Source organism: Pectinophora gossypiella, chromosome 3, assembly GCF_024362695.1.
Source record: "Pectinophora gossypiella chromosome 3, ilPecGoss1.1, whole genome shotgun sequence".
Lineage (NCBI taxonomy): Eukaryota > Metazoa > Arthropoda > Insecta > Lepidoptera > Gelechiidae > Pectinophora > Pectinophora gossypiella.
This window is the reverse complement of record NC_065406.1, coordinates 1,694,578-1,706,576: the sequence shown is the minus strand read 5'-3', so window position 1 is coordinate 1,706,576 and position 11,999 is coordinate 1,694,578. Positions and strand designations below refer to the sequence as shown.

General features: G+C 37.3%; 1 protein-coding gene across 1 annotated transcript; it reads left to right on the top strand.

Moving 5' to 3' along the window:
• Positions 1-1,666: 1,666 nt before the first annotated feature.
• On the top strand, positions 1,667-7,858 carry LOC126380991 (sulfiredoxin-1). Its single transcript, XM_050030562.1, has 3 exons — positions 1,667-1,797; positions 2,080-2,210; positions 5,932-7,858. The coding sequence occupies exons 1-3, from the start codon at positions 1,746-1,748 to the stop codon at positions 6,139-6,141; spliced, it is 393 nt and encodes a 130-aa protein (XP_049886519.1). The 5' UTR covers positions 1,667-1,745; the 3' UTR covers positions 6,142-7,858.
• The last annotated feature ends 4,141 nt before the right edge of the window (positions 7,859-11,999 follow it).

The window sequence follows — 11,999 nt, the reverse complement described above, 5'->3', positions numbered from 1 at the left end:
CGTTTTTTTTTTAAATACTATCAGATTGACGACGCAATACAGTCATAGAGCAACACGGACCTTCGCCAGTAAGTACAGTGCAAGACTGCCATCTTTAGGCAAACCATTACGTACCTCTTTATTGTAGGCTTATCACCTCCTTATTCAAGTACATTGGCATCCAAAACTTAGTACACTAGATATTCAAAATTTTAAAAACTTCACTTGAAGTACTTACCTACCTACTTGTACACAAGATAAACTTTCGAAATAAAAAGTACGCGAAATGTTACTAAAGTATAGTTTAATTGTTGTTCTTTGTAACTACAAAGAAAGCTGATAAAATTGTCTACCAAACTTTTTTAATTTAAAAAATCTAACTTTTATAGTTTAGAAAAAAAAGCAATTTTAATTGCAGTGCTTAGTTTTGCGCGCCAGTGTATTTAAGTGACCATTTTGCTGTTATTTAAATCACTAATTTGACTTTGTTATCAAACGGTATGTAAACAAAAAATCGTCACCGCAACTTTTTGCATATTCTGTTACATTTTAATGCAATCAAGCCGTACCTACTTGTAAACAAGGACGCAAAATAAAATATAAGTAACGTTAATATATTCCGGGAGGTGTGGTAGAGGTCGATCGCCGTATGTAAGTACGTACTTGCACAACATTTATCCACGAAACAGGTTTGTGTTTACGAGTCTTATCGGGATGGAAAATGTGGCCCAGGTAGCAGAGAGAGTTCAAATTGGATTATAACTGGATATCGACCAACTCTACCTGTTCTTTGTAAACTGACTGAACATAACAAACTGCATGTAAGTAAGTATAGAACTTAAGTTTCATTAGATACGTTGATTATGGGGTCATCATTTTTACGTGTACTTTACTACATCATCATCAATTTAAGAACCACGCTCTTGTCGGTGCAGCATTCTCCATGCTACATTTTTAGGGAAAAATAGAGCAGTGCTTTCCCTCTTGCCTCCGCCCCGCAGTACTCTGTCTGACGCAAGTGGGATGGCGCCCAGAGTAGTCTATTACAAAGCCATACTGGGACTCCTGTTCTTCGCCTCTGAATAGTACCTGACAGTTACTGCTGCCCTCTGTCAGGTTCCAGGTTACAGTCCGATTTGCCCCTTCCGTCCTGCATTGCCGTACCGATGCCATACTTTACTACATACGAAACAAAAGCCTATTGCGCACAGGCCTCTCGATTATCCGGAGGGGATGGAACATACTCCATCACGCTGCTCCACTGCGGGTTGGAGCGGGACCAACGGCTTTTCGTACCTTTGAAACACGAAACCATGTTACTTTTCCGGGCCATGAGGTGTTTCAAGCCTGTGATGTCCTTAACAAACAAAGGACAATCTCACAAAGTGATTTTGACAACGTTCCCATCGGAAATCGAACTTGGAACTCCAGATTATAAGCCCCACGCTCTAACCACTAGAGCACGGAAGCCGTTACGTCTACTTTGTTAGCAGTAAACTGAAAACAGTAATTTCTACGCTTGCCAGTTGCCACGGTATTTTAATCTTTATAAACCCATAAACAATGTCCGATACCTAAGTTGCGTTGTTTGTCAGGTGATAAGATAACGATAAAAGAATTAAATAATTGCGAGTCCATATTGTTTGTGTTTATTTTTATCAATGCGGTGCGATGACCTTCATGCGAGTAGCGTGAATCAGGTACGTCTCATTACCTACTCAGGCCAGTGCTATGAAGTCACTCGACTGACTCGCCAGCGTTCACTTATGTTAAAATCAATCGCTAAATTAACCAGTTCAGTGTCAACACTAAGACATTGTAAGTAGAAATCCTTGATAGGTGTCTTATATCTTTAAAAGCATCTCTATTAGGTAACTAAATATCAATTTATCATAAAAGTGTCTTGCTCAATGTTTCCCCATTCATTAATACTTGTATTACATCCGTTGCGTCATTAGTGATGTAATGAGTTAACCAAGCGGTAGATAAAGCGTAATGTAATGTGATCAAAACATTATTATTAGTAATTTTAGCACAGGAAGACGGGAAAAATGTCTGTTGGTTTTTGTTTGAGTTTGTTGGTGGCATTATCGATTTCAGCGGCGAAGATGACCAGTATACATAGCGCGTATAACGAGGAGGTGCATCAAGTGCCAATGTCCGTTATCATCAGGCCGTTTAAACCAGAACTGGATGAGAAGAAAGTCGAGTCCCTCATGGAAACTATTCAGGTAAGAATATTCAGTTTATGAAAAGCTTTAGGTATAGTTCTTAGAACAACGGAAGCCCGTGAACGTTAAAATATCCAATCTATCCATTTAGAACTTATATGCATGTCGCCAACATTCGAGAACCGTGGTAGCCCTGTTGGTAGAACGCTTGCCTCTCACTTTGAGGTCGCAGGTTCGAATCCAGCACAATGATTGTCGAATTTGTTTTCGAATTCATGTTTGGATCATAAATGATTATCACGTGCTCGGTGAAGGAAAACATCGTGAGGAAACCCACATTCCCGAGAAATGCATTTTCGGAGGTATGTGACCTAACCTGTATTGGGCTGGTTTTCCCTTCGCGGGTTGGAAGGTCAGACAGGCAGTCGCTTCTATAAAAAACCGGACCTGTCAAATCTTTAGGTTAGGTAAGCGGACCCTGTGAAAGTCGGGATAATGCTAGGGGGATGATGATGCATGTCGCCAACATTAATGAGATTGAACCAGTGTTCGAAGATCTACTCATTGCTACTCTTTAAGCGACTCTAGTGATCTGTAGGTATTCGAGCCGGATTTAGAAAAGTTATTTGTTTGCACAAGTGTTTAATATGTTAAAAGTTAGGTGCGTTTGTCGAATTAGCATTTTTTATTAGAAAACGTATGATAAAATATGGCTCGGACAAGATTTATGTTTTATCTATCATTTATGGATTAGACTTGGTTATGTTTTCCGTATTCCGGAGGAGCTCGGTGGCGCAGCGGTAAACGCGCTCGGTCTGCGATTGTTGAAGTTAAACAACTTTCGCAAAGGCCGGTCATAGGATGGGTGACCACAAAAAAAATCATCTCGAGCTCCTCCGTGCTTCGGAAGGCACGTTAAGCCGTTGGTCCCGGCTGCATTAGCAGTCGTTAATAACCACCAATCAGCACTGGGCCCGCGCCGCGTGGTGGTTTAAGGCCCGATCTCCCTATCCATCCATAGGGAAGGCCCGTGCCCCAGCAGTGGGGACGTTAATGGGCTAGTGATGATGGCGATGATGTATTCCGTGACGATACTCCAATTTTATATAAGTAGGTATGTTTAGGTCATACCTACTTAAGGGCGGATCATGTATGACTACTGCAATTTTATAATATAATTCTCTACGGAGAGGCTGTCGGCGACCTGGTCATCCCCCTGACATAATCTGCTGGGTTGTAGGTATCTTTTAAATTATAACTGTACTTACCTAATTACTAAAAAAAATACAATAGAATTATGTAGGTGGCACATAAGTAGGTGTATATCTGTCATTAGCTTAGTTTTTGAGTAAGTATATTTTTTTGCTATAGTATTTAAGAGTTGTTGGTGTCCCAAATATGAAATATATAAAGCGAAACCAATAGCAAATCTTAAAATGTAGGTAAATAACAACGCGTACCCATTATAACTCGAGTACCTACTTATACGTCTATGCTGAGTGCTGGCCTATTTAGGCGATAATAATCTACTCTGCCGTTCAAGTACATTTAACCGAGGAATGTTCTAATTTGTTTTTTTTTTGGTATGAAGGACTTTCCACGCTACGTTCCCCTATGTTGTAATTGTGTAGCGCGGTGAAGCCGCAGGGAGGGAGCGTTATAATGGAAACGTAATTTCACATGATTACACGGATTTATTTTGATTGTAAAAACAATAGGAAATTAATGTGCCATGCCTAGTGCAGTTGACAATAGAGAGAGAGAGGAAGGTCATTTGACGTTGACATTACTTGTCAGTGTTGCATGTAGTAAAAATATGACACCCTAAAAATATAGATGGCGCTGTATAGAATTGCCTTCGTTTAACCTTCTATTTTATGGATAACAGACATCTTTTATCTTTGGGTATAAATATTGTTATTCTTCTTCTATCGTGTGGATTGTGAGGTGGATTACCGACATCATCAACCCTGCTGTCAGGGTTACTATTGAGCTGCCAAAGGCCCCTGACATGGCTCATGTAACGACTACCCTAGTTATTATACCCAGGCAAATACATTTTCCACCCATTATTATTCTGATCAAAATAAAGAGAAGCAAAGCAACAACGTACCTGTACCATATCGGATCGAAATATCAAGCAACAATTATTTTGTTTATATGCCTCTGCCATTACGATATACTTTTGAATAATTACGTACCCGAGACACGAGAAAATAGGTAATAATCACGGTATATCTGTACAACGCCATCTACCTAAGTTTTTGGTGAACGTAGTCTAAAACGTCCCTCATTGTAGAAATATAGAACTGAAGCGTAAATCAATAATATCATACGATAGGTATGTATGCTACTATCGTAATTATCATTGATTACCTACGCTGGGGGTAGGTACGAACTACGGACTGTATTTACCTACAGTTCATACATACCTATCTAATCAAGTTACATACTCATTATGCAAAATAGTATAAACAACTTTTTGCATAAGTATGTATTCTATTTAACATAACAACAAAGGAATTTTATTATCTATTGGATTACCTATTGGAGTCTATTACAGAATACATTTAAAGATACACCTACCTAATAGTACATTTAAATACTTACCTAATAAGTTGTAGTACGCGTCACGAAAAAAGTCCCGGGGACATTAATTGCCGGGGATAATTACCTATTTGCTCATTAATCAGGTACATAATTATTCCAAAATACAATGTAATGGAACAGAAGAGAAGCATTATATAAAAATAATTGTTGCTTGATATTTGGATCACATTATGTATAGAATTATTGGTACTTACGTCATAATAATCCTATGCAGATACTGCGACCTGTGGCCGCGGGACTTCTTTCGTGGTGCGGTCTCTACCTAATAAATATGTATTCTGTGCTTCTAATTTTCTGTGCTATTTTACTTCTTACTTTTACCTCCCTAAGTTCTAGAACTTATTCATAACTGATGCCGTTCAAAATGATTATTGATAACTTACCTACATTGATATTTTTTTTTGCGTATCAGAGAAAACATGTTTTCACAAAATTATCGGACATCCAAATTTAAAAATAAATGCAGTAGGTACCAGATAGCGAGGTGAAGACCTTGGTCTCATTACAACTTGTGTTTATAAATATTGATATGAATTACATAATATTCATTTTTAAACAATAGGTATGTAGGTAGTTTCATCTTTTCGGTAACCATATTACGACTAGATAATAAACTTCTTTATTTACTTTTGATAGAAGTTAAAAGTAGAGTCCGTGTCACGGCCCAAGTGTCGCAGTATCGGTAAGTACGTCCTCCTAGGTTTTCCTCTGCCAGCCCTATCACCAACGTTCGCTTTATATACTAATCCTATTGTGGCGTACCCAACTAGTTGGCCAGCTAGTTCCGCCCACACGCAACAGATGGCGCCACATTCAATAATGCAGTCTTGACGCAGTCGTGAAACGCGCTATCGAAGTTTACACAGCGAGACGCAATATTATACAACTTCCAACATGACACCGTTGGATCGTCGATCCTTAGTAACAATACCTACTTGTGGCTAGCGGGGTACTATGCTCTGTTCGGTACCTCGAAAAACATCCTTTCGCACTCACACATCCTCGCCGCCAAACTATTATCCTTCATCCGCTCTGTGTGTTCAAACCAAGTTAACATTTCCTTCTCAACCGTAGTCACTATATCGTCTTTTACACCACATCTCTCTCTTATCACACTGTTTCTCAACCAACCTACATACATTCATTAATTCTGCATTTTCTTGTTTTCTAGAAAGAAGAAGAAGCGGGTTACGTTCCTCCGATAGACATCCTCTGGATCAAGGGGTCTGAAGGCGGGGATTACTACTACAGCTTCGGCGGTTGCCATCGTTACGCCGCGTACAAGCGCCTCAGCCGCCCCACCATCCCGGCCAAGCTGATCCGCTCCACAGTCACCGACCTTAGGACTTACCTTGGAAGCAGCACGCCGGACTTGAAGTGACTGAATAGGATTTGTTTGAGTTTGTGGAGTTGTTCTTGTATCTTGTGAAGATTTGGAGCCAATGGTGTTGATTCCAGGGGCCTGTTTAATAAAACTTACAATTGTAAATTACAACGACAATTTGGTGTTCATTACGTAGCTAATATGAAAGTGCAAAATATTCGTGATCACACACTCTGCAATGTACATCAAATTGTCATTGTAATTTACAATTGTAAGTTTTATTAAACAGGCCCCAGTACACACATTCTAATTTTAAGTTATAAGTATAACTTACTTTTTCTTGTATCCCACGAAGAGATATACGTAAATTAATTTGTTGCCTAACTGCCCACCCATCACAGACTATTATTTTTATGTGTGTTTTGGACTTTTGGCCCCAACTCCAGCGGATACACCTCCTAATTTTAAGTTATATCTGTCATTTACTTGTCCGCCGGAAAGTAAGTACTTGTAATTTTCTCATCCGCCGAAAAAGAACGGGTAATCGACAGGCATAAAAATGATCGCAAGTCAATTTTAGGCAGAAAAACAAACCTCAAAATTTTACATTGGCCAGTAACCCGAGAGACTTAGGTTGACAGCACACGTGAAACGGGTTACATACCAGCGAGATGCCAATTTGATTCGCCCGGGTTATTCATTTATTTTAAAATGAACAGCTATAAATCATTTGTCCTTTTCCTTTCCGGCGGACAAGTAAATGACAGGTATAACTTAAAATAAAATTAGTTGTGTCCGCTGGAGTCGGGGCCAAAAGTCCAAAATATACAAAACATAATAGTCTACAATGCCACAGCTGAGCATAGACGTCTGTGATGGGTGGGCAGTTAGGCAACAAATTTATTTATGTCTCTTCGTGGGATACAAGAAATAACTGATTACGAATGAACGAACAAAGTGCTCAATAAAAAGAAATGGTATGGTGTTTAGATGTACGAGAGAGGTGCTGGTTCGGGCAACAACTTAATTTTACAGGACTAAAACTAGTCTGTCTCTTTCTTGTACTTTTTGTAAGCCAAGGACGGCACTAGTTTAAGAGCTGTCAAACTGAAATTAGCGTTAAGTTTGTGCCGGAACTGGCACCAATGTTGCATTTGTAACGGACTAATAGTTTGAAACAAAGCGTGAACATTTTGTAGGTACTTAACCATATAAAAGCGAAATATTTATCAAACTTGTACATAATGTTGTTCAATATTTTTAAGAGGCCTTAACGTTATTTTTGATGTATTTACAAGATGACAAGACTGTTATAAGATGTTTTTAAGTATATAAAAATGAAACAAGTTAATCTCCAACGTGTATTTATTGCGGAGCCGATCTTACCTAGCTACAGAACAATGAGATATGCCATTTCTGTAAAATTTATTTACAAACATCAACATAAATAATATCAAAATACACACACATCTGCTTTGGGCGGTACACGTCGACTGGAAACATTGCTAAACATAAAATTCACAGTAAGAAGGGAACCGGACCCAAAAAGTTTTGACAAAAGTCTGGTATAATTTCTAACAAATCCCACGCACTGTGTGCACTTTGTATAGGAATAGTACAAGAAGTGCACGCGGAGACAAGTCAAAACTCCGGATGAATTAAAAAGCCGGACAAAATCCAGACGGAAGGCTGAAAGTCCGGAGATTTGATTCTTAACTGAATGTCATTGTAATAGCACTTCCGATTTTGAGCGAAGAACCCCGTGTTATTTTTTTATAACGATTATGTTATTTCTCTAAAAGTAAAAAAAATAAATTCGAACATAGAACAACAAACATTCAAAAGTAGAATACCCCTAGTTTCCAGTGCCAGTGTCCTCCATTCGTTTTGTTTCGACAATACAAAAGTAATGAACACAAAATAATGTTAGCACCAACTTAGCCCGGACGTGCTAACATGATCTAATAATAATTGCAATAAAATATGTGCGTCAATTTCCTTCTAAGTAATAAATTAGATCATAAAAATACAATAATTAATAAAAACTATTAAAAATTGGTGTTGTCCTAATCGTTAACACATTGTAAATTGAGGCAATCGACCTGCATACAAGAAATCTAAAATTAAAGTGACGTAAGCAATTTGTATACATATCAAGTGCTTCAATAGTCACAGATGCTCTTAAAACATACAGTAGTGCCGGCATTGGCTGATAAACGTGCACGGTGCACTGCACATTACAACTGGTATTTATTAAAAAAACACAAAACGTCTAACTTTAACCTAAGATGTTAACTCGAAGCGTCCTCGTTTTGTCCGCAGTTGAGCCTATAGATGTAAGGCCGGTTTAAAACCATTTAAACCAACCCGTTTAAACCGAAATCAACCATTTATTTCGGTTTAAAACGGCTGGTGTTGATAACTATGTTTTTCTTAATTATAACTACATTTTCTTGATTTTACCGAGGTAGGGATATAACGGAGTACCTATAAACTGTGTAAAGAATTTTTGAATGTGTAATAGGTAAGCATACTGTTATTGATAAAAATATACTTAACGTGTTTAATTCTATAGGTACTTTTTATTGATTATCTATAAACTAATAATACGAAACGTGACGTGAAGTGACCAAAAATTGCCCATAAGTTTAAACACAACACGAACTGTGTTTTATTGTTGTAGGCGAGTTTTCAGTGGTTTAAAACGTTTTAAATCGTTTTTTTTTGTTTTACTATAGATAGTTGAGCCTCAGTTGAGACGTGTCCTCAACATTATCTCGAGTTTGCTCCAGTGACGGTGAGTGGAGGCACAAATAATTTTCGTATAAATTTTCGTATTTTCGTTTGGATATAATTTTCGTATTTTTTGTTGGTAGTATGTTATGGTCGACTCAATTGAGTAAAGTCGCGACTTTAGGACGCAAATGTTAACTGAAAACTACCAAAATTCTTAGCTGAGGCTGAGTCGAGTGGAGGAAGTTACGAGTCAACATCTTAGTATACGGGTAAGTGTTAGTACAATCAAGAGATCATAGAAACTGCGTATATCCTAGGCGTACATAGAACCGTTTGGCACCAACCTGCTTTCAAGTGTAATCAAACAAAGTGAATGTATAAAAATTTCCACCGTTTAGATACCCAACAATGTAACGTCCAACTTGTGACCTCAGCGTCACATACCGCCCTCGACTGACCAACTAAATAGAAAAAATATACATCTGTATTCTACAACAACCATATTATTTCTATATGCATTTATATTATTAATATATTTTTCGTAATATATCAACAAACCCTGTCACGTCGGACAAGAAACTATATTTTTTTAAACATTCATTAATGCATTTGCTCCATTTAAATATATTCCATTTTATCTTCTCACAACTCGAGTATAAGCGGTGGATAATATTACGTGTACATTTATTTACGTGGTAATGTTAACATTTATTTAATTACATTTAAGTGGCACTAAAAGTTTAAATAATTACATTTAATTATATGTTTATAAATACTTTTTATCTTTTATATTATTATGACATTTTAGAAAATGAAGTGGCAGACATTTACGCTGCATATATAATATGCCACTTCATATAATTACAATGTGTTTACGCGATTAAATCGGCGGGTGGTCGCGCCGACAAGAAATTCATAAGTATATTAATCTATTCAACATGGAAGGATAATATTGGTGACCTGTGGGGCTAACATGTGCAACGTTTATCGATTTTGACGATATGATTATGTCGTTTTGTCGATTGGTCCTAATAAGTGAACCCAAATAAGTAATGTCGTTCTGTCAAAACACGAACAAAATCACGTGCCATGCATGTTAGGGAAAAAAACAAACTTGTGGATTTCGATAAAATTGACTGAATCGATCGATAATTTTTCCACGTTGCGCTTGTTAGCCCTGCAGATTGAGAGCCTTAGCTATACTACCACTAGAAACACGTGCTTAGCCTACGACGATAATAAGTTAACAGTATTTACAGATGCACAGACAGATCCCAGGTGACGACCAGGTAGAGTAGAGAGACGAGAGCTTCTCAAACTAGAGAGATTGAAGAGAGATACACTGCATTAGTGACACTCTAACGAATAAAAAAAAAAGAAATATACGGCCGAATTGAGAACCTCCTCCTTTTTTGAAGTCGGTAAAAATTGATAAACCGAATATTCATAAACCGAGGGTAGGTGTTTTTCTTGTCGGAAATGTTTAATAAGGGAATTTCGAGGCTCCGTTCCTCAAAGACAATGTAGATGGCGTTATAAAGATTTTCCTTCGTTTAACTTTTTTCATGGATAATCACTTTTTTTTTTATGGGTTTGCTCTTGGCCCCAGACTTGCCAGAAGGTATTGACAAGGCCTAAGATGGAGTTCGCCCAGAAGGTGCCTGTTCACTTTGACCTTGAACGCACCAGGGCTCGGGTCCTTTCATTTAACCTTCTAATTGCATGGATAACAGACATGCAATGTTTTATCTGTGTTTTTGGGTATAAATGATGACGCTTTTTTATTACACCCAGCCACAATTACACGTTCCACCCATTATTATTCTGATCAATGTAAAGAGAAGCAACATAAGTAGCATCATGATTCAAGCGTAGTCTGGAAAGGAGCTCATTAACATTTGTTTTTGCCGCGCCCATATACATTGATGGTTTATAATAATTTGGCATTTATATTTTTTATTTTAAAGGGTTCTATGCAGCTTAAAACACAATATAGTACTGAGAATAATTAAAAGAAAATCCATGAATTTTCCGACAAGAAATTCCATTTGATATCCACTCAGAATGTTCCGAATCGTCCCCAAAATGTTCGTTACGGTGTCACTAACACACAGTATAATTTACTTTTTAAACCATGCTTCTTCATATCGAACTGCGTAAACATTTGTCAGTATGTAACGGAGTTCCCTGCTGTATTGTCAACACTTGTACCCAAGTTTGTCTATAGTTTGAAACGTTGTTGTAACACTTATAAAATCACAATAATAATGTATAATACATACGTGTTACGTGAATGATATGTGGTGATAGGTGGCGCTCCTGTGTCACATATAGCTCGTTATTTGTAAGACTAAACTACTGTTTAGGCCTGTTTTGTACTCTTAGTATAAGTTTAATTATATTTAGCGACCACCGTGAATTGGAATGTAGACGCAAGTTGAGGTATTTGGCTGAATGATATGATAAGTGTTACGATATTTCGCTCATGGTACAACATAACCAGGTAAGCTCAAAAGTGACAGCTAACATTTCAAAGTTAGCCCAGCTGACGTCATCTCAGCCTTCGTTGCCATTTTGTAAAAAAAAAATAAAAAATACAAGACTAGTGTTTTTAATTTACTTTGCAAAGAAATTTTGAACTTTTTTTTTTCATATAATATGTGACAAATGATAGTCATTAAGTACATTAGTCAGTACTTCGATTAATTTTCAATAATAAAATTTAAGTCTTTGGAATGTTGGAGATACCAATTTAATGGTAACACTCATGTAACACTTACGTCATCAGACGGCTAGCAATGGCGGCTTTTTATAGGATTGAGCATAGCTTGTTTTGTTGTACCATGATTTCACTAATGACTACGATTGGAAAGTATGCATGTATGAATCTATAAAGGAAAAGTGTCTAGCACACATCAAGTGTTTGGCACATAACACCGTACATAGTCTTGTAGAACTTTCAAAAACGTGAACAAGTTGAAAAAATGTGAACCAACAGTTCAGTGAACACGTAGATGTGAAACAATTAATTATCAAAGTAAGTAACTCCAAAAGGTGCATTTTGTATAGAAGTCGATTGAGCACAACAATTCGTCATGGCGTGAAGTGTTGAAATTTCATAGAAATCCTACCTACAATTTGACTATACAATACTTACGCACGTACATAAAACTAGATAC

What these genes read in the sequence shown, in the direction of transcription:
- LOC126380991 (XM_050030562.1), top strand. Translation starts at nt 1,746, where the DNA reads ATGTTAAAATCAATCGCTAAATTAACCAGTTCAGTGTCAACACTAAGA. An exon ending in AGTGTCAACACTAAGACATT is followed by an intron (nt 1,798 to 2,079) that starts GTAAGTAGAAAT and finishes TATCGATTTCAG; the next exon opens with CGGCGAAGATGACCAGTATA. An exon ending in CCCTCATGGAAACTATTCAG is followed by an intron (nt 2,211 to 5,931) that starts GTAAGAATATTC and finishes CTTGTTTTCTAG; the next exon opens with AAAGAAGAAGAAGCGGGTTA.